Source organism: Syzygium oleosum, unplaced genomic scaffold (genome assembly GCF_021117445.2).
Source record: "Syzygium oleosum isolate NSW1041296 unplaced genomic scaffold, Sole_v2.1 Sole_v2.08, whole genome shotgun sequence".
NCBI lineage: Eukaryota > Viridiplantae > Streptophyta > Magnoliopsida > Myrtales > Myrtaceae > Syzygium > Syzygium oleosum.
In genome coordinates, this window is record NW_026607492.1 from 5,824,690 (window position 1) to 5,846,145 (window position 21,456).

At 43.9% G+C, this 21,456-nt stretch overlaps 4 protein-coding genes across 5 annotated transcripts; all 4 read left to right on the forward strand.

The window, feature by feature from the left end:
• The first annotated feature begins 1,326 nt into the window (after positions 1-1,326).
• Positions 1,327-2,566, forward strand: LOC115683865 (WEB family protein At2g17940). 2 transcript variants are annotated; one of them, XM_056314028.1, is made up of 3 exons: positions 1,327-1,592; positions 1,790-2,350; positions 2,394-2,566. In XM_056314028.1, the coding sequence occupies exons 1-2, from the start codon at positions 1,434-1,436 to the stop codon at positions 2,339-2,341; spliced, it is 711 nt and encodes a 236-aa protein (XP_056170003.1). In that variant the 5' UTR covers positions 1,327-1,433; the 3' UTR covers positions 2,342-2,350; positions 2,394-2,566. The 2 variants fall into 2 exon arrangements, with proteins under 2 accessions (XP_056170003.1, XP_030464363.1); XM_030608503.2 differs by having other exon boundaries at positions 1,790-2,566.
• A 6,525-nt stretch (positions 2,567-9,091) lies between these two features.
• On the forward strand, positions 9,092-13,134 carry LOC115687211 (protein ANTHESIS POMOTING FACTOR 1). The gene is made up of 11 exons (XM_030612695.2): positions 9,092-9,253; positions 9,408-9,505; positions 10,016-10,116; positions 10,627-10,727; positions 10,798-10,864; positions 10,953-11,052; positions 11,130-11,243; positions 11,353-11,490; positions 11,585-11,669; positions 12,176-12,225; positions 12,592-13,134. Exons 1-11 carry the CDS (start codon positions 9,247-9,249, stop codon positions 12,733-12,735), a joined length of 1,005 nt encoding a protein of 334 aa, XP_030468555.1. The 5' UTR covers positions 9,092-9,246; the 3' UTR covers positions 12,736-13,134.
• A 313-nt stretch (positions 13,135-13,447) lies between these two features.
• On the forward strand, positions 13,448-14,329 carry LOC115687219 (uncharacterized). Its single transcript, XM_030612705.2, has one exon. It carries the CDS (start codon positions 13,486-13,488, stop codon positions 14,002-14,004), a length of 519 nt encoding a protein of 172 aa, XP_030468565.1. The 5' UTR covers positions 13,448-13,485; the 3' UTR covers positions 14,005-14,329.
• A 3,515-nt stretch (positions 14,330-17,844) lies between these two features.
• Positions 17,845-20,896, forward strand: LOC115685991 (endoglucanase 24-like). Its single transcript, XM_030611165.2, has 6 exons — positions 17,845-18,064; positions 18,366-18,649; positions 19,096-19,533; positions 19,693-19,840; positions 20,038-20,204; positions 20,495-20,896. The coding sequence occupies exons 1-6, from the start codon at positions 17,845-17,847 to the stop codon at positions 20,825-20,827; spliced, it is 1,590 nt and encodes a 529-aa protein (XP_030467025.1). The 3' UTR covers positions 20,828-20,896.
• The last annotated feature ends 560 nt before the right edge of the window (positions 20,897-21,456 follow it).

Consider the following 21,456-nt stretch of genomic DNA (forward strand, 5'->3'; position numbering starts at 1 on the left):
GTACTAACCAGACAAATTTTGTGTATAAAGGGTCATCACAAGAAAGTACATAACACCACATAAAAGGCGTTTACACACGCAGTTACCTTTCTTTCTTTCTTTCTCGTTCTTTTACTCTTTCAGCATTTTTTGTTATTGTAACTATTTAAAGTTACATTTTTAAATGGTGTTTATGTGTGTTTGTGGGGTTTGAAATTTGAAATAAACCGATGAAGGTTCCATGTATTTTGCTTTAGAACATATGATAAAATAGGTACTCCGGTGGCAACGTACCAGCAATAAACTACTAGCATACATTTAATTTGGGATAAGCACAAAAGACATTCAAAACGTTTGATCCATTGGTCAATTGAGTCTCGCCCGATGTCGGTTAATAGAGTGTTGATCGTCTAAAAAAAAGTGTAATCAAGCGTCCTCAACTCATAATCAGTCCAACATGGCTTGTTCTAATGCCGACAAGCCTCGACCGGCAAATGCATTAAGGACTCGATTGCACGTTCTTTAAGCATTCGGGATTCAATCATCCGGAACTAAACATTCAAGACTCAATTGACCAACGCGCGAAACGTTCAAGCCTCCCTCATGTCTACCCCCCACCACTAAATTGCTTTGCAAAGTGACACGACAAATCGCCACTTGAAACTTAAACGTGCCTGCTAATTTGGAAAATTGTTCAAAAAGTCATAAACCTATTATACGGCGGTCAATTCAGTCCTAAACCTTTTAACTGTGCCAATTTAGTCCCAAATTTTTTAACGGCTTGCCAATTTAGTTATAAACCTTTTGGCGGTTTACTAATTTAGTCTTGAACCTTTTAGCAATTTGTCAATGTAATCATTTCAGCCAATTATCCAAATAAAGGTTTAGGACTAAATTGGCACAATTGAAAAGTTCGGGACCGAATTGGCCACCGCCCAGTAGGTTTATGACTTTTTGGATAATTATCCGCAGCTAATTCAAACAATCACTTGCGGTTTATCAAGACTACTTGGGCCATGTGTCGGATAGAAGGCAAAAAGGAAGCCAGAGCTTGGCTAGTCGAACAGCACTTAAAGAGAGAAGGAGGAAGGTCCTAATCAAGACGGGTCCGATCGGAACTAACGAATCAAACCCTCAAAGGATAAGGTCCAACCACCATTTTCTTTGTCATCTTCTTCTAACAAAACTCCAGTGTGTAGTGAACGCAAAGAAATTTAACCTCTCTCTTTCTCTACCAAGATCTTTATTCAACTCCCATTAAAGATCATCAACCAGCTATAGCGTCGCCATTAGTAACGACCTCATGATGAGCTCCCATGTATCCGCACTGCGTTTTATCCACACATGCCTTGGAAACTTTGTACTTAAAGGCGACTCGATGAGGCCATTGACATTGATCAATCTGCCTCTTTGCCTCTCTATAAGCACCTTCTCGGAAAAAGGGTCGGAGGAGGATGGAGGGTCAAGAAGGAGGCGGCGGCGGAGGCGGGGTGGTGGTCGTCGGGCAGGCGGAGATCGACACGAGGCTGCCGTTCAAGTCGGTGAGAGAGGCGGTCGCACTGTTCGGGGAACGGGTTCTCGCCGGGGAGATCATTGCCAATAAGCTCAAAGAGGTCCTATTTCTTTCTCCTTCTATAGCATCACTCTAGGGTGAAGTAGTCCATATGTACTTGAGAGCCATGCATCCGATGCATCGATGACTTTCCTGCGTAATGAAATAGATTTCTTGCATTATTTGGACAATAACTCGAATTTTACATGACATCCGACGTACGTTGTATGTATCCGTGCTTGTGAATTTATGCGCCAGATGCGAGCCGGAGCTAGCGAAACTGCCCAAGCGGCTCACTCCCGAATCGCGGCCCTAACGGTCGAGCTCGAGGAGACGAAGCAAAACCTCATGAAAGCCAGAGAAGACAACAACCGGTTGGCCAACACCATCAAAACCCTGAAAGAGGAGCTCGAGAATGCCAGGAGAGAGGTAAAGCGACTGAAGGCCGTGGCATCTCCGAAACACTCTCTCAATCCCGAGATCGAGGACTTCAAGTTCATCGAGAACGTCACCAAAGTCGGCAGAGCCAAGAAAAAGTTAGCGCTGGCTATCGAAGAAGAAGATGACAGCGTCGACGACGAAGACGATGACGGAAGGGAGTTCGAGTTCCATAGGAAGACGAGGTACGTGAAGTTCGCGAGCCCTCCGTCGCTGACGCGGGTGATCGCGAGCAGAGAAGAGCGCGAAGCGACGCTCGAGAGGCTGCCGTCGGTGAACAGATCGAAGAACAAGAAGGCTCTCGTTTCCGTCGTGGGGTGGCTGTTCGCAAGGAAGAAGGGCGGACCTGATCATCACAAAGAGGATTATTAGTTCGTTCATGTTTCCTCTTCAGAAGGAGCCTGCTCTCTAAGGGATCGTGAAGTTTCTCGTCACGTATGTGTCCTGAGCATGTGAGACTTACCACAAGGAGCATCTTTAATTTTTGTTCGATTAGTTGAATTTTTCCAAAGGCTGGGATGTACCTAGGTAGCGACGGTATTGGACCTTATATTATCGATATTTACATCCACTGCTCTCGAATAAGTCGCATTCGTCTCGATCAAACGCATCGCGTGCTTTTAATATTTGGTACAACTATCTCTTCTCCCTCTTTCCCATCTCAGTACCAGCCGCCGCCCCCGCCACTGCCACGGCAATCGAACCGTGCCATTAGTACAGTAGTGCCCAACAACAATCTCTCTCTCTCTCTCTCTTTCTAACACCAAGACCGTGCTCGCCAACAATGGCGAAGCTAGACACCGCGTCGAGCTCCCTCAGGATTGGCGAGGCCCTACTCGCGGTGGAGACGCTTTCCTCATCTACTAATTTCAACAAGTTCATATAAGTCCTCCCCGATTAGGGCCGATGCACCTTACTTGCCGCGCCATGATGTATTAAGGAGTAAGCTCATTCACACACATACCATAAATACATAACTAAAAGCTCATCGAAAGATACGCCTGAAAACATTAGCTCGCTTTACATTTCTCTCGGGTTCTTCGTCTTCTAACTTAAACATCGGAAGGTCCTCCTATAGTAAAACACCTGAGGACTTCTTCTTTTCGTAGTGCATAAATCCCGCCAAATGCTCTCGTCGCATTGAAAATCGAACACAAGAAACCGTGCATCGACATTCGACACCATCCACGTTAGTACCATGCAACCCACAACATCTACTGAGCACAGACGTGTAAAGACCTCAGTATTCAGATTGACCGTACAAACTACATAATTCATACAGAGTCTCATAAGAATAACGTTGTTCTACACAAACATCTGAAGCTCGAAATGAGCGAGCGTTGGTAAGTCGTTCTCGTCTCGGGCCTGGTCCGATCAATCATGGGCGCGATTGGGTAAGGATTTTTAAAGCTTAGTTCGAGGACCAGCACACCCGGCAACCCAGCTTTTTAGCCCATTGGTCGCGTTTACAGCGCTGCATGTGCAATGAATGCACTCGTGCTCGACGCATAGCCACCTAATGTCCCGCACGCACGCCAAAACATCCCAACTTTCATGACCTTTGCAGAAAACAGTAATGCTAGTAACGGGGCCAAAAGCACCCAAAAATAAAAAAAAGTCTACGTTAATATCGATTCAATCGTTAACCTTTCAATTAGATCGATTTAGTACTAAACATTTTCACATTGGAATCAATTCAGTTCATCTAGCTAATTCAAGCAGGAAATTGCTAACAAGAACGCCGGCCGTCGTACCGGCGCAGGCGAAGTTGACGTGGACAATTTTGATAAATTTTTTATATTTTTCAAAATATTTTTAAATTTATTAGCTCTTTTTCTTTTCTTTTTGTACACTTTGTGCCCGTACACTCTCGCCTGGATCTGGGCGAGGGCATGATGCCCTCACCTGTGGCTGGCCGCCCCTCGCCTAGACCTTGCTTGTGGCTGGGCGAGGGTCAGCGAGTGACCTCGCCGGCAAAAAAAGGAAGGAAAGAAAAGATAAAACAAACAACAAAAAAAGTAATAAAAAATTAATAAAATTTTAAAAAAGTTTGGAAAATTATTCACATTAGTGCCGGCTATACCACGTAAGACGGCCGGTGTCCACATCAATAATTTCCTGCCTAAACTGGCCGGATGTCCTGAATCGCTCCTAATATAAAATTTTTTATGACTGAATTGTTTTAATTGAAATGTTTAAGACTTTTTTTTTGTACTTTTCCCTACTAGTGACGCTAAAACTCGTATATTAAACTACTATCCTGAATGATATAACACTAAGGGTATGTTCGTTTCGTGGAAAATGAGTGATTTTCTATTCCTAATTACTTTTCGTGTGTAATGAAAAAAATTTCAATTTGTTTATTTTTCTAAACGATATAAGCGATCATTTTTCGGAAAATATTTTTCAAATCACTTATTTTCTGCAAACGAACACACCCTAAGTGAGTAATTATATAGATGACTGGGCCAATTTAACCACCCGATGAGAACCCACAACACTTCTTGATAAACAAATTCGGTAGACGACTAACGAGTCTTTGCACGTCCAGCATCATTCGCTAAAATTCGCGACGGATAAAATACCCGATCGCTCCACCGTGTCCGTAAATCATCTCGACGTTACCAGAGCTACGTGGATGCTCTCGAAACACTTCAATCCCATTCATTCGAACTCGAAACGATCGGGAAAGCACACAAAATCGTGATATCAATGTCCGGGGCAATATAAAATTCGAGACGCTGCGAACTGAATTGCAGCGTCGCGTTCATGCACGGGCGAGGGAGTTCGATCATATGGTCGGCAAGTCGGCTGGATTTAAATTTTATGGTGGGGGGGGGGGGGGGGGGGGGATGTGGTGAAGGCATGATGGAATAAAAATGGAAAAATTATGGAGCCGCGCACATGTTACCATGTGAAACTCTGCCCGAGTACGGACAAAAATCTTGTGCTGCTTCGCGCCGCGCCGCCCATTCGGCTCGGCTGCAGCCCCTCAAGCCAAATAGCCAGCCGATTTGGGGGAACTCCCCTCTTTATGAACTTTCAAGACAAAGAAAATAATTATTTAAATATGAGTATTAAATGGGTTAAAAACTAAGGCTGCGTTTGGTCGACCTGATAAAAACCAGAATAGGATATGTTTTATCCTATCCTGTATTTGGTGGTGATCCAGGATAGGATAAGGTTGGATATAGACCGGATATAGCCCGGATAAAAAAATTCGAGGGGGGTGGGATAGATCCAGATAGGATTTCTAATGCCTAATTTTCTAGAAACCCTACGCTCCACTCGCCGCCATCTTCATCCCCACACCTTGTGCGCTTTCACCAAAAAAATTTCTCGGCTTTTTTTCCTTCATCGACTCCTCCGGACCCGTGAATAGCAAAAAAAAAAAAATTTATCATATCCGACTTCAAATCCGTAGTCCACCAAACAGTGGACATGATATGAAGAAATCCCAGGATTTCTTATCCTATCCTATCTAGTCCTATCCTGTTTAGAAATCCGGACGACCAAACGCAGCCTAAGGGTGAGCGATTTCAGGTTTTGTATAGGTTCCACATAGAACCTACCAATTAGAATAAGTTCCTCCGTTTTTTGGAACCTAAAACCTACCCTGCGTGCCTGAGAATCAGGAACTTGCCTCGTCACAAGTTCTAGGATCAGTTCCATATTACACATGTATTATTAATTGAACAATTGTAATGAATCATTATTTTTAATGACTATCATTTACTGCTACAATCCACTAATCACAACTCATATTTAGACACACGAAGATCATGATCCTTGCAGATCAGATCATCCATATAATATACAAAAAGGAATTCCAGATATTTGATATATTTTTCTTTGAATGAGATCTCAATTCCAGCGACGGTTTCATTACATATCTTACGACTAGAATCCCGCTTTTTTCCAATCCAATTCCTCCACCACTGCAAACCCCAGTTAGATTGAGGCATGACACACTTTTTTGTTATTGGGAGAACCCAAGTACTCTCTTTCGGATCCGGGAAAGAGCTCTCAGAGATCTTTTTTTCCTTTTAGAAGATAGAGGAGCAGAACAATCAACCTATTGATATTGGAAGACCCAAAAGATTCTTCCAATGTATCATTTCTAAGTCCAACGGAATTCATAGGCATAGGAAGAACCCCCGTCAAATAGAGATTTTTTCTTTCGACTATACTTCGATTGTTAATACAATATATAAGGACCGCTACTACAAATAATACTATACCCATGATCATGAAATATCGAGTGCGTGAAAGTAGGATACTCCAAATTCAACATTAACAAAATAAAAAACTCGGCCATAAAATGGAAGTTCGGACTATTAATTCCAGATTATATACTTATCATTGGACATCATAGAATCACGCGAAGAAATAAACCAAGAAAAACATAAAAACTTATTACAAGTTCTAGGTTCCAGGTTCCACCTATCTAAAACCTATACGGTAAAACAGGTTCCCCAATTTTTAGAATCTGGAACCTATTCTGCATACCTTGGAACCTGGAATCGGACAGGTTCCCATTGGTTCGGTTTTCCGGCTCGTCCGGTTTTCCAACCTTGGAACCATGCTGACCCTTAACTCGTCGAATTGAAACACACGACGAGTCAATGCAGTAATTCAGACGCGCCGATATCGTGCCTAAACGAGTCGAGCGGGGTCAATCTGCGTAAGACGGATCCTTTTATTTCGTACCAAAACTCGTCCGACTGCATGCCGTGTCGTGTGGAAGGGCGATGTCGAGAAATATCGGACTTATTTCCAGGGTGTTCTACGGACTTCCAGATAGTCGGGTCTCTATGTTCTCGCCCTCATATTATAAAAAGAAAGGGGGAGAGATGATACCAAGGAACATAATTTACAAAACATAAGATAAGATTGCGTGCGAGTGGCGACAAAAGGTCAGGAGTACAAACTGAGGAGGGGGAACAGATCGGGAAATGCTGCAGCATTTCGGGTTGATCCCGCAAGTAAGACGCGAGCTTGGCATCTTCGCGAGAGCGACGACGTCGTTTTTGTTGCTCCCGAGAGAATGTTCCTTTCCCCTATTTTTGCGGACGACGATGCGACATGTCTTTCGTCTCCCGAGCAAGGAGATGGAGCGCGCGTGATTGGTCTCCATTAGGCAACAAAAAGAAGTCGACACAGGATCAAGGATTTGGGGGAATCATATGGTCCGAAATCGAGCTAACGTTTTAGGGGAAAAAAAATCGATTTCCTCGTGACAATAAATGAAATCCGTTCGGGTCGATCGGCGTAAGCGAAACTTAGGTGGCTTATTTAGAAAGCAGGTCCAACATTTCTAAATTACATGATCGAATCGCGGTTTGGAGAAGAGAGGGGGGGAGAACTTTTTTTTTTTTTCCCTCTCCCTGACTTCCTCTTCATAACAAACTATCATTTCGTTTTCAATGTTTCGTACTCACTTTCGTTTTCCCCCCTCTTCTTTGATATAGGTCCATTCTCACGTAGCAAATATGTTCGTTGATGATTTTTAGCGTAACTTCACTCCTTTATGATAGATACATAAAAGATCTAGACCTGATTAATGGACGGGTCATTCTTTAGGGAGTACATTATACATTAGACTAAAGTTTAAGGATTATATTGAATAAATTAAAAATTCATGGAGCACATTACATATTGGATTAAAGTTGAGGGATCATCGTGTAATTTTCTCCTTTTTTTTTTGTTTTTTTTTTTGTGGGTTTAAGTGCTTCAATAAGCTCGCCCTACCAGCTAAAGCTTGTATAGCCAGTTAGCCACCAAGCCGAGGCCTACTCTCACATTTCGAAACCCAATATAGTCAAACATCTATTCAATATTAATGAATTTACCTTACCTGTCTCGAAAGATTCTTGCATAAATGCTCAACCGTCTGATTGATTCATTCGCACCACCATTGCAACACAACCCAACCCAACACGGCACAACGCAATCAAGAAGAAGAAAGAAGAAGAAGAAGAGGAAGAAGGAAGAAGAAGAAGGAAGGAAGCCAAAGAGAAGAGCAGAGCCAAAAAAAAATGGAGAAACAGCTGAGAGAAGAAGAAGAACAGTGCAGCAGCCCGAGGAAGGTGAAGGCCCAGTGCATCCCCCGCCTGAGAGCCCCCGTGGCCAACTCCTCATCCTGCTCCGCCCGGAGCCACCGGTTCGCCCCCTCGTCCCTGCTCGAGCGCTGCCGCGAGGCGGTGTTCCGCCTCATGATGCTGTCCGCCCTCTCCAGGCCGTCGTCGTCCCCGCCGCCCCCGCCCCCTCCGCCGCCGTCCTCGTCGCAGCGCCGCCCGTACTACCCCGTGAACGAACCGCACCACAGCGAGGCCCTCGCGGACTGCATCGAGTTCATCAACAGGAAGAAGAAGGCTTCGGACACCGACGCCGACGCCGACGCCACTACCGCCGTCTCCGGCGGGCCCTTGGACGCTCCGGCTGAGATGGTCATGCCGGTGCCGGTCATGTGATCCGGGACGTATAGTTTCTCTTGCAGTGTACATTGATTTGTGTATGAAAAAAAAAATTCCTACAGCTCATCTTACAAGGGACTTAAAAAGAAAACCTTTGACGTACCTTTTTTTATGTCGTTTTGTTTCTACGAGGATTTCGAGTAACATGTCCGGTGATCTGTCTGTATATCGGTCTCCATCCTTGTAAATGATCGAAGGTGGAGGACGGAGTTGCTCGGTCCTTTTCAGCTCTCTTTACCAAGTTTTCTCATGCAATCGAACTTATGGTGCGTTTTGAGATGATACTTGCAAAGCCTTTCGAAGCTATAAAGCTGTAAGACCCATGTACAGGGTCGAGTGCCAGATGGGTCGAGTTCCGGCGTCCGAAGCACCGGTGAAGGGCGGCTTCAATTATAACGGTTCTAAGGTAGCGAAATTCCTAGTCGGGTAAGTTTCGATCCGCACGAAAAACAACAACAACTGCTGAAATATGGTCGAAAGAAGAAATCTCTTCTCGACGAGACTTCTTTCTACATCAAGGAATTCCATTGTTGGCAAGACAATTTCCTTGTTTTTTTTCTTTCCCTATAAACCGGACTAAAGTGAAGTAAAAGAAATCAACCATGGTTGGATACATAAATTCGACCATCAGCTGTTGGACCGGCCCGGCCCGGTCCGTTCTGGACATGAACATGAATTTCGCTCTTCTACGAAAGCTCTGGCGATCCTCTCCTCCGCCCCTCAACGCCACCAACCCTCTCGCCCTACACAGCAGAACCATCGGATCTCTCTCCATCGGAAACTACCCCTGCGATAATCGACATGGGCGGTATGTCGTGATGAGCACTTGCTCGAAGATTTTCGCCTCGCCCTCGCCTCGCTTCTTCTTCTTCTTCTTTGGTTTTCTGTTTTCGGTGGCTGTTTCGATCGAATTTCTTTGCTTCTCTCTCTGTCGCTCGCTCAGTCCCGGTTCTTCCTTGCAGGGGTGCAAGCCGAGAGAGAAGACAAGGACAGGGTCTCTCTGGAGCTCACCGAGGAGATTCTCCAGAGCATGGAAGTCGGCATGACGTTTAGAGACTATGTGAGCTGTTCTTGTTTCCAGTCCAGTCTAAGCTTCGACTTTTGTTACGATCGAATTGTACCGCACTTGTTGTAATTCAGTCGAATTGCACGAATACCCACTTCGTTATCGGCTGCGAGAAGCTCTTGTCGCCTCGAAATGGGGCATTTTGTTGTGGAATTATCATTGGGTGGTGTTGCATATTTTTCGAAACAAAGACAGGGGTTTTCTTTTACATGAATTGCACAAACACCCGCTTCGTTATCGGCACCGAGAAGCTCTTGTCTTCTTGAAATGGGGCATTTTGTTGCGGAATTTTCATTGGGTGTTGTTGCATACTTTTTGAAACAAAGACGGTGGTTTTCTTTTACATGCTTTTATGTGGAAATTGGGATTTTTGTGCCTTCCTTGGTGACTTTGGTCCGAGTTTGAAGCCCTAGTTTTAACATTTGTCGGCACTGTCTTATTCTCGCGGATGTTGCTTTCTTGGATTGCTAATGGTTTCGCTCTCGATGTAATTGCTCTTTGCAGAGTGGTAGAATCAGTTCCATGGATTTTCACCGGGCGTCGAGCTATCTGGTGACAGCCAGCGACGATGAGTCTATTCGCCTTTACGATGTGGCCAGCGCAACGTAAGCTCTTTCTTTATCTGGTTTCTTAGTCAGAATCGAGTTTGATCCGTGAGTTGGTTCGTCCATAATGATATTCAACATAAGAGCCGCTCAATGTTTCCGTTATCAAGTTTTTTATTGCATTTTGGTCGAGCGAGGTTGTTTTGAGTTATCTGTCATTACCAACTTTAGATTTCTTCTGTTGCTTGCGCAGCACTCAGCACAAGTACACGCATGCTCAATAAATTGTCCAGAGCATGAAATCTATATCAGTGACTTTGGCTAGGAGTATTGAGAGTTGGAGAAGAAATTAAGAGATATCTAGTTGCATTTCTCTTCGCATCCTGTCTACTGTAATATTCACGTGCAAGTACCATTCAGCTTTTTGCTTGTTGTGTATTGGGCATTTAGAAGCAGTGATGCCCTTTATTTTTCTTGTCCGAGTCTGATTCTCATACATTTTAGTATTGTAATATATTAAACTCTTAAATAGAGTAACCACTTAAACTTGAGGAATATTGTCATCTCCAGATGTCTGAAGACAATTAATAGCAAAAAGTATGGGGTTGATCTGGTCTCATTCACTTCTCATCCGACGACTGTTATATACTCCTCAAAGAATGGTTGGGATGGTATGTCCTCAGAACAATGGGAATGTTATATTTGTTCCAGAATCGCATGCTTACATTTCAATCTTCACAGAATCACTGAGGCTATTATCCTTGCATGACAACAAATACCTGCGCTACTTTAAAGGTCACCATGACAGGTTTGAATATGAGACTAGTGGTTCTATAGAAAGTGACTGCTTCTGCATATGTTATGTCTAAGAGCAGTGTTGTTATCTTTTTATTCAGGGTTGTCTCCCTTAGCTTGTGCCCGCGCAATGAATGCTTTATCTCTGGTTCACTGGATCGCACTGTTTTACTCTGGGATCAACGAGCTGAGAAGTGTCAGGTGGATTCATTGTGTCACTTCTAATTTTTTTCCTCTTTAAATGAACTCAATCGCTGAAATGCTATCTGCACTTATAGGGTCTTTTACGTGTACAAGGAAGGCCTGCCACAGCTTATGATGATCCAGGCCTGGTGTTTGCAATTGCTTTTGGAGGATGCGTTAGAATGTTTGATGCTCGCAAATATGAAAAAGTAAGTATTCTGTGCAGAATTATGCATATTAATCTTCCTCAATGCCCTAAATCTCGGGGTTACCAAGCACTTATGCAGAAACTGATTGTGTTGATATTTGAAAAATTAGGGTCCTTTTGACATCTTCTCTGTTGGGGGAGATGTGTCCGATGCAAACGTTGTTAAGTTTAGCAATGATGGAAGGCTTATGCTTTTGACTACTACGGATGGGCATATATATGTTCTTGACTCATTCCGAGGCACACTGGTTAGAGTTTTCTCAAATCAGTTATAAGACTAATTTATTTTCTTGTTCTTTAAAGTCTGTTCATATCTGTCCTCATTTGGTTAATTTCAAACAGTTATCCACTTTCAATGTCAAGCCTACATCAAGCAAGTCCACCTTGGAGGCATCTTTTAGCCCTGAAGGAATGTTTGTCATGTCTGGTAAACTGTTCATCTTTGCTAGGGTCACCTTTGCATGTTGTGGTGGTTCCAATACTGAATCCCGGTTATTTAAGAGTGTCCACAGGAATCATTTCCATGCCGAACTCTAATTGCTAGTCACTTTTCTTAAGACTCATGTTTTTTTTTCCCGGCCTTAACCCCTATCATATTTGGTGTAGTCTGTCCAACTGTTGGGTTTTGATTCGTTTTCCTTTTTGGGGACCCAAGTACGAATGATTATACCTTTATTTGCACGCAGTTGAATCCCAGATTAACTTTTAGGGGGCCTAGATGGTATGCTGGTCTATGGACACTTGGAATAACTCATTAAAATGGAAAGAATCGCATGAGGAGCCTCTAATTTTCTTGTTCTTACTTAACTACTGTTTGCCACTTCTTCAAGTGACTTGACTTGTATATATAGTAGCCTTGCTCTTTCTGTCCTGTTGCTTCCATAGAAAATTTATTTTGCCTTGCTTACATTGAAATGACTGCTCAATTGGCAGGTTCCGGAGATGGCAGTGTCTATGCGTGGAGCGTAAGGAGCGGAAAAGAGGTATTTCTTGGTGTTGATTCTGTTGGATATTTCAATTGTATCTTTGTTGGGGTCATTACTCGTGGAGATGAGGGGTTCCAATTCTGGTCTCTAGCCATTGGACGCTTAAGATGCATGGTTTCCTAGTGCCATGTTCATGATGTTCTGTTGCCTTGACATAGAACATTTGCTTTATATCCTCTCTATGGTGTCATTTGTTCCATTTGGCTAGCGACTCTTCGAAGGAAAACATGTAGCTGCTTAAAGTTTGAATTTACTTTTTCACTAAGATAGCACTGCATGCCACATCTTCATCGGTATATATGTGAACTATATTTTGTGCAATACTGTTGATAGGCCCGGTGAACTGATTTTCCCTTTGTTTAGGTTGCAAGCTGGGTAAGTACCGACACCGAGCCTCCTGTGATTAAATGGGCCCCAGGAAGCCTCATGTTCGCCACAGGATCGTCCGAATTATCATTCTGGGTTCCCGATCTCTCTAAATTGGGAGCTTATGTTGGAAGAAAGTAGAAGGGTGATTGTCAGGATCATCATTGCTCAGACGCGATTCTGACTTATTTGGAAAGAGTTTAAGATGCCGACTTATCCAGAAAAAAAGATGTTTATACTCATAAACAACAGACAGACAACTGTACAGGTGTTGTAGACATTCCCAATGTGAGGGTAATTTTGGCCTTCACTTCACTGCCCTGTAAATAGTTAGATAGTTAGGTCGTCACTTGTTTGATAGGAAACTGGAATTTTGAATCTCCTCTTCCAGCCAACAAGTCTGCTGTTATCAAAAGTTTCTCTGACCTTTCCGATATAATTTTGTGAGACTTGGAATCACATTCTTTGGGAAAACTGTTCTTCTTGATCTGCGGAACACCTCTGGAGCTTACTATATGGTTCATGGTCTTCTTTCGAAAACTCCACTCTTGCTGGCTTTGATGTCAAAGCGTGCGAGTATTCGTATCTGATGTTGTTCTGTATCAGCAGAATTCTAAAGGTCTGATTTTTCACGGTAGATTTTCAACTGTGTTAATGGCTTTGTGTTGGTAACTTTCACTATCGTGCATTAGTAACTTTTCAAACTGTGTTGAAAAATGTGACAGCTTAGTAGAATTGTTCTCCATATTTTGTCGGAATTAATGTATTTTCAAGGGTGTCCTGCAGAGTTGGTGGACTCAAACTCAAAAAGAAAAAAAGAAAAATTGAAGGATAAATAAGAAGGATAAATGCATCGAATCCATCCACTCATTTTCCCTCCCTTGACAAGTCATGGAGGCTGGCATACTCCATTCCCTCGCTCCTAGTCCGAAGCCGTCCATCTTCGCCTTCACAACCGCCACCTCGTCTCCTCCCCTCCTCCTCTTCCGCCGGCGCCTCCGCCAGCGTCCCCTCGCCACCGTCACGGACAGCGCCTCCGGAGGCTCCGGGGACGGCGAGCGGGGCACCCCCGCGCCGCCGGCAGTGCCCCCGGACGAGGTGGAGGTACGGTTCCGGAGGGCGTCGAGGAGGAGGAGGAGGCAGCCGAGGGGGGACGAAGCGGTGACGGTGGCAGCGAAGGAGAGGGCGGCGCCGCCGCCAAAGAAGTGGGAGGAGATGAGCGTGGCAGAGAAGGCGGTGGAGCTGTACGTGGGGGAGAAAGGGCTGCTGTTCTGGCTCAACAAGTTCGCCTACGCCTCGATCTTCATTGTGATCGGAGCTTGGATCCTCTTCAGGTTCGTCGGGCCGGCGCTCAACCTGTACCAGCTGGACACTCCTCTCTTGGCGCCGACGTCCCTGCTCAAGGGCTGATTGTATCCAAAATTCACACTGGTTTCTGCTCCCGAGGAGAAACAGATTTGAGTCCTCCCTTTCTCTCTTGCTCCCCCTTTTCTGGGTGTTTCCAGTTCGGCACTTGTTGGTCTAGAGTAGAGATGTTTATAGCTACGCAATGCCAAATTCTTGTGTGCTGCTATAATTTGGATGAAGGTCCTAAAGTATAGATTGAGATCAGCTCATACTTGTGCCGAATGCATTGGACTCGAAACCCGTAATTCATCTAGACGGGTTGAGAACTCGATTAATCCCGACAACCAATTACCGTATTTCGGAATCAAGTTGTGCAACTTTGACAGTACCAAGCAGATAGATCAACTGAACTCAATTTCTGAATCCATGTCATGAGAAAGGCTTCACTGAGTACTCTAGCACTAACCACATCCTGGGTTACTACTGTACTTGCTACTGCACAGTTAAATACCCATCCTTCTGAGCAGGATCTATCTATTGACGGGTTGCTCAGTAGCTAGAATTGATCATTCGAGCATCACAAACAAAAGCGGCGATTACAACACCGACACGGACAGGATATACCGTTTTTCCTCAGCCCATGTGAACTCGAGTTGGTGGCGGACTGTACAGTTCTCATGCCTGAGAAAATGTCGAACTGTCCCAAAAAATTCTGTAGCATCTTATCATTAGAAGCATGGCCTTCACCACGGCAAATGCTTCTCCACCCTTTAACGGCACGAACATCTTCCTCCATGTCGGGTTCTGAAACAAGCCCACGGCACCTCGTGCACAAGTTCAGTGGGAAGGCGCCTGCAGGGTTTCATCCTTTTTGTCGATCACTGTAAACTTTCGGGAATTGCATCTTGATAGCGATTCATATTTCAAGCCTCTGGCATTCCCTCTCCTTTCAAATCCTCAGCACCCTTGTTCGATTTCTAGTGAGGTCCTATTACCACGAATTGCACTGACCAATGGTCCTTGCATCCATCCGAAACTTCGGAACTAGTGCACGAGCGCGAACGCCTGACCGGGGTCGTTAGACACTCCATGTTGGCATTCAGTTCTCCAAGGACAATGCGCTGCTTATAGTAGTAAATCGGACAGCCCCAGTTCTCATATGGCTAAACCTCGAAATGCACCTACGAGTTCCCCTAGTATCAGCTCAACTCGAACAATAACCAGAAAGCAAAGTCGCATTAATGTATGGAACCAACGAGCTTCACCTTCACACATTTTTCGGAAGTCGCGAAATCGATGCCTACCTCCTTACGACCACCATACTTGTAAACCCTCTTCACTATTCCATATCTTTCCCTCGACATGGCGAGGTGTTTCCTGAGCTTGAGCTTCTTGTGCTCGGCACACTTCTGCCGGGTCAATTCTTCACACACGGTCCAATGAGTCCTCATCAAGATCAAGGTGCTCCCGCATTGGGATGATTTTCCATTTCCGCAATTAACGGATTCAGAAATGTTCTCTCCAAACGGCTCGGCCAATTTGGGCTCCACCACACGTCCTCTTGACTGATCCGATTCTTCGCAGAGCTGGTCATCCTTACATTAGTCATAAGGTAAATGAGGCATCATCAGAATCGAACATAATATTCGGTGTCTATAACCCCTTTCACTGTGACTACTGACCAGAATTCAAGATGAAGCACTCAACAGATTGATAATTGTCATCTCTCTGTTCCATCGAGATTAACCTTTTACCCTCTGCGCGGCGAACCGCCAAGCCACGTAAGGCAGGAATTCAGCACGCCCAATTTGCTGACTTTCGGAGGCGGTGTTGTTTTACTGCTTTCACCTTCTTTTGTTGCTTCAAGTAGAGTCGAACTTCATATTATCACGGTTTAACCACCCATTTTCTTCACGAATTTGAGTGTACGTAAGGATTGGTCCCTAGAAACATTAGCTTTCTCAAATTTAGGGGACTGCAGCAATGTGTACGAAGAGCATGTCTGTTCTATTTATGATGCTGAGGCCTTCATTTGACACGCAGAGAAATGTCCAGCAAGTAATTCACCGCTTTTTGTCCCCGCCAATCTCCAGTTTATAACCGATTTCATTGGTTGCTGCTCGTTCTGATACGTACATCGATGAAATAAAACGGATTGAGAATCATATGGACAATCCTCAAGTGCTTCCTATATTAGAATGCTCAGGTCTAGTTGATGGAATACCCAGTGCTTCCTGTACCGGAATGCCCTTCCGTTCTGTACTTTGTAGCATGGACTCAGGACAAACAACTCCATTTGGAGTTCTGAGATGGTGTCATTTAGAAGACGATAAAAATTGCCAGATCGATAAAGAAAAATTCAGCAAAACATTGGCTCGACTAAGTTTCAGATTCCTGGAATCGAAATCGCGCTCGAACATAGGCATGTCGAATGGATTTCTGTATCTGACTAATCATGAGAAGGACCAAGAAGGGACAAGTCTTCCGAGACTTGTAAACACCAAAAAAACTTCAATGCTCCTGACAGCAAAAGAATAGAATACCCTGAATCTTTCTTCTCCAAGTAAAGTTATGAATATCAACAGAACAGTGCAAGATCGGGCACTAGTCTATGGCACAGTTATTGATATTATCTTTGACATTAGTCACGATTCATGACTGCCGCCTTGATCCATGCTTGTCCAATGCGCATTATCCGTAGACAACCGTAGATTATTTTTTCACGACCCGCTTTTGTTTTTGCTTTCATAGAAACTGATCCTGCACGCGCCTTACCATTGAGGTATTGCGCACTTGAGTCGGCTAGCATGCTACTCGTGATCAAGAACAGTATACTACCCACCGCACGGTCCATTGAATTGGGTCGACGGTCCATGTAAATTCGCGACAGCATTTCAGAATTTGAATCCTTTCTATCCTACATCAACCTTTCTACAAAAAGTTCACATCTTGAATATTTATTTTCAACACACATATATTTATACCATTTCTTTGAGCATTTTCCCATTTTACACTCAACTTCGGTCAATCTCAATTCAACCCTCTCGCTATTAGACAGACTGACAAACGTCATGAAAAAGTCAACACTCTCGAACATACATAGATCCAATTAGAAAACAATTGTTATTTCTTTTTCCATCTTTTGTTATTTGGTTAGCGGAGATTTCTTTTATTATGCATCGAGACAGAAGTGGTCATTCCAATTATACCTCGTATTATTTTCATCGACACGATATTACCAAATCGGACGGGTCGCACCATGATCATTAATTTGTTTCTGAAAGTACAATTGAAATAATATTATCTCGACACGTGACGTTATTAACAACGGAGCTGTGGTTTAACTTTTAGATGAAGTTAAAAAAAAATTAGATCCACGTGGCACTCAGACTAATCGTGATTTTTTCTCAGCAATCACTGCCGTCAGCTGCTTCCAACAAGAAAAATGAAGCAGACCCCTGCCGTTCTTGTTCTGGCATGATCTGCAGCCATAGCACTTGTCTCCGATTCCATGGTGGCATCCCTCTTCGGCCAGATCATGACCCTCCTTCCCACGTAGACTTAAATTTTAACGGTTCAACGCATTCCAAATATAGGTAACGACGAATGAGCGAATCTATCACGTAAACATTGGTACAGAAGAGGACCACAGTTTCAACTTGTCTCAGTTGATCTCTTCTCTGCCAGTCTTTGATCAGCTGAAAGCCCACCAATTTCAACTGGTTCTTGGTTATGTCTTGAGTTCACAATGCGACGAATTCGAGGAAAATCGAATACTCTGATGGGAAGAACGAGTGGCACTTAATTAAAACATGAGGACTGAGCACCAGAAAAATGGAAAAATGGTCTTCTCCCCCCCTTTTGCCGTGTTCTTTGAAGCAGAATGAGTTCTGAGGATTGGAGATGGAGACTAAGATGGCTGGCGATGGAAAAAAGTCCAAGGGATGGTTTTGGTGGGTTTTGGTGACTGTCATCGGAGTTCTTGTGATCACGGCGGCCACACTCACCATTCTGAGGGATTTTCGTTCCAAGGCACCGAAAGTCCATAGCCACCACGGTCCGGTCGTGCAGAAATATGCAGACGCTCTGGGAATCGCTGTGCAGTTCTTCGATGTTCAAAAATGTCCGTCCACGTGCCCTTCTCAAAAGAAAAAAAAAATAGCAGATGTAGTTCACTGTCCATGTTGTCGATGCGGATGGGCGATAGGCTTGGCATGAATTCAAACATAGGGTTGTAAATGTTTAGGCAATCATATCCGGCTTTTCGCCCTCTGCGGATAATAAAAGTCTGATTAATAGTTTGCAAAATGTTGAGAAAGGAGATTAGCAATTCTTCTCTGTGAATTTCTTCTTCATATTGGGATATTTTTCTGAGTTGAGACTTAAAAGAGATTATGACTTATCCGTGCAATATGTTCCTGCAGCTGGTAAGTTGGTGAATAACAGGATTTCTTGGAGGGGCGATTCAGGGCTTATGGATGGTAGCGAAGAAGGCTTAGACTTATCGAAAGGAATGTATGATGCAGGGGACTCGATAAAGTTCGGTTTCCCCATGGCTTTCACTGCGACAATGCTATCGTGGGCGATTCTTGAGTATGGAGATCAGATGAATGCGGTGAAGCAGTTGAGACAAGCACAGGACTCGCTCAAATGGATCACTGATTATCTCATCAATGCCCATCCTTCACCAAATGTGTTCTATATTCAGGCAAGCCTTGTTCTTAAGCCTATACTAAACGTTATAAAGTAGCTTCTCTTGAATTTTTGCTTAAAGAGTACTTGTGCTTCCATTTCACGACTTCTCAGATGATTTTATGAGAGAATCAAGCGGATGATGATATGGTCATTAATATCTGTCATCGATTGCCTTCTATCAAACAACAAAGCCTATCTTGCTTCCTTTCCCTGATTCTGTTTTCTAGCCAATTTTGTGCCGCAACATGAACATGTTGCAGGCGATTGTAAACATGACTGATGAGCCAGTTTGAATTGCCAATAGGAGCTGAGATTCTCATTTCAGTATCACTGGGACGTTCATTCTCAACCACCTAATTGGCCAGTCTATTATGAGCATTCAAAGGAGAAGCGCCTGCTTGTTTACGATTTCGATTCTTCCTTTTGCTTTAATATTTATATCTTGTGTCGTTCTTGAAGGTGGGTGATCCCGACTTGGACCACAAGTGTTGGCAAAGGCCCGAATCCATGACCTTGCAAAGGCCCCTTACTCAAGTGAACACATCGTCTCCAGGAACAGAGGTTGCGGCAGAAACTGCCGCTGCAATGGCGTCGGCTTCTTTGGTCTTCAAGAAGATCAACTCCACTTATTCGAGTTCGCTGCTGATGCATGCACATCAGCTATTTGCTTTTGCTGATACCTATCGGGGTTCCTATAGCGTCACGGACCCCAGTGGGCAAAGATTCTACAATTCTTCGGGCTACGGAGATGAATTGCTTTGGGCAGCTAGCTGGCTCTACCTTGCGTCTGCCGACAGATCGTACCTAAGATATGTAACAATTGACCACGGACAGGAATTTGGTAATTGGAGACGACCAAGCTGGATTAGTTGGAATGACAAACTTCCAGGAGTCCAGGTACATGTCATGATCCTCTTTTTTCTTTTACCTCATGGAAAGTGGCTAAATCGTGTTTGTAGTTTGTACCTGTTTGTCAAGCTGGAATTTCATAACTTGAGAGGGATGAATCTTTCCCGTATGGAAAACAAGACATGACTCTTCGTGATCTTCAAGCAGGTGTTACTATCACGCGTAGATTTCTTCGGAGCGAGCGAAGTTCCGATCTCTGAGAATCTCGCGCTCCAGATGTACAGGGAAACTGCCGAGATGATGATGTGTAGCCTTCTGCCTGATTCACCTACTGCCACATCAAGCAGAACAGAAAGTAAGCGCCTGAACATGAACAAAACAAAAATTTCCTAGTCACAATTTATCTGGATAGCCCTCTGACACTGAGATTTTGTCTTATGAAATTTTGGGCTAGTTTTTTTTTTTGAAGCAAAAGGTGACTTCAACAAGATCCAGATTTGTCCTGCCTTTGGTTTTTTTAGATATGACTAATGAGATTGTCCTGTGATCCAGGTGGGCTGATTTGGGTGACTGAATGGAACTCACTGCTGCATTCTGTGGGTGCTGCATTTCTAGCCGTCCTTTACAGCGATTACATGCTCACTTCCGGTACCGCCGCCTTGTATTGCAGCGGGAGATCCTATAGACCAGGCGATCTTCGTGATTTTGCGACTTCGCAGGTGCACTTTGATGCTGGAAAGTGCATTCGTTGGATGGTTGGCTAAGACTTGTGGGGTGTCAAACATTGATATCCAGGATTAGTGATCCTGAGTTCTCAATTCATGAAGCGCTTAATCCGACATTGGCATCCTTGTTTCTTTGCTTCTTTGCAAGACTTCTTCATGAACCTGTTCAATGCTGTTGAAGAAGATACTTCTAGTCGATATAAACCATAATCATCATAGTAACTATTTCAATGTGAATCATGCTCATTTTAACCACTCCTTGTTCTCGTTTCAAATTTTCTCAGGTGGATTATGTATTGGGTGAAAACCCGATGAAGCTGAGCTATCTAGTCGGGTTTGGGGAAAACTACCCTCGGTATGTACACCACCGAGGGTCTTCCATCCCCGTCGATGCGACTACCGGGTGCAAAGACGGGTTTAAGTGGCTCAACTCCTCCGCTCCCAACCCGAACATAGCGGTTGGAGCGCTTGTCGGCGGGCCCTTCCAGAACGAGACGTACAGAGACTCTCGTAACAACTCGATGCAAGGCGAGCCAAGCACTTACAATAGCGCGCTCATAGTCGGCGTCCTCTCGGGTTTGGTCACCAGCTCTTCAGTGGCGAAATCTTTCCTATAGGGTTGGCAAATCCTTGTACAAATCCGGAGACGTCCATGTAGTACTATTCGTTAGGATCTACCTTTCAAATAGGAGTTAGAAGGCATCCCCTAGCACTTTGCAAGAGTGATAAGCTTTTTGCCAGCTTCTCTTGAAATTAGACTGAAGGCTTCTCCAGTTTGCTTTGCTGCTTTTGCTTTGCCGCTATTGAACATCCGGACATCTGTACCCATTTCAATCATGTGTAAAGAGACTCTTCTTGACTAAAATGGGTCAGTTTCAGAATGTATCAGGTCTTTGTGAAGTTTCAGATTGCTTTCGTTTGCTTGTTTGATGCTTAGCTCATGACTTTTCAAAATTCAATCATCGTTTTCCTCAAAATATCGGCCTAATGTCAGAACTGAATATCTATAAATGCATCGAGATTTGATCGGCACTTTGAAAAATGTTTTGATTTAGCAAATGAACTCCGATTCTAATGAAATTTGAACGAATGGAAAGTTCTGGATGTTCTCTACTATTTTTATGATTTATGACTTTCCCTAATTTCGATAGCACGATTTTCAAATTTTCAATTTACCGAGATGTATACGGTTAGGGATTCAGGATCTCAAGAACAGATTCAATTTCAATTTTTTTCAGGTTCTGAA

Excerpts from the sequence above, each read along its gene's own strand:
- LOC115687211 (XM_030612695.2), top strand. Across the intron at positions 10,865-10,952 it reads TTTAAAGGTCACCATGACAG|GGTTGTCTCCCTTAGCTTGT; the intron begins GTTTGAATATGA and ends CTTTTTATTCAG. Across the intron at positions 11,491-11,584 it reads ACTCATTCCGAGGCACACTG|TTATCCACTTTCAATGTCAA; the intron begins GTTAGAGTTTTC and ends AATTTCAAACAG.
- LOC115687219 (XM_030612705.2), top strand. The coding sequence starts at position 13,486 with ATGGAGGCTGGCATACTCCATTCCCTCGCTCCTAGTCCGAAGCCGTCC.
- LOC115685991 (XM_030611165.2), top strand. The coding sequence starts at position 17,845 with ATGGAGACTAAGATGGCTGGCGATGGAAAAAAGTCCAAGGGATGGTTT. Across the intron at positions 18,650-19,095 it reads CAAATGTGTTCTATATTCAG|GTGGGTGATCCCGACTTGGA; the intron begins GCAAGCCTTGTT and ends TCGTTCTTGAAG. Across the intron at positions 19,534-19,692 it reads ACAAACTTCCAGGAGTCCAG|GTGTTACTATCACGCGTAGA; the intron begins GTACATGTCATG and ends ATCTTCAAGCAG.
- LOC115683865 (XM_030608503.2), top strand. The coding sequence starts at position 1,434 with ATGGAGGGTCAAGAAGGAGGCGGCGGCGGAGGCGGGGTGGTGGTCGTC. Across the intron at positions 1,593-1,789 it reads TTGCCAATAAGCTCAAAGAG|ATGCGAGCCGGAGCTAGCGA; the intron begins GTCCTATTTCTT and ends TTTATGCGCCAG.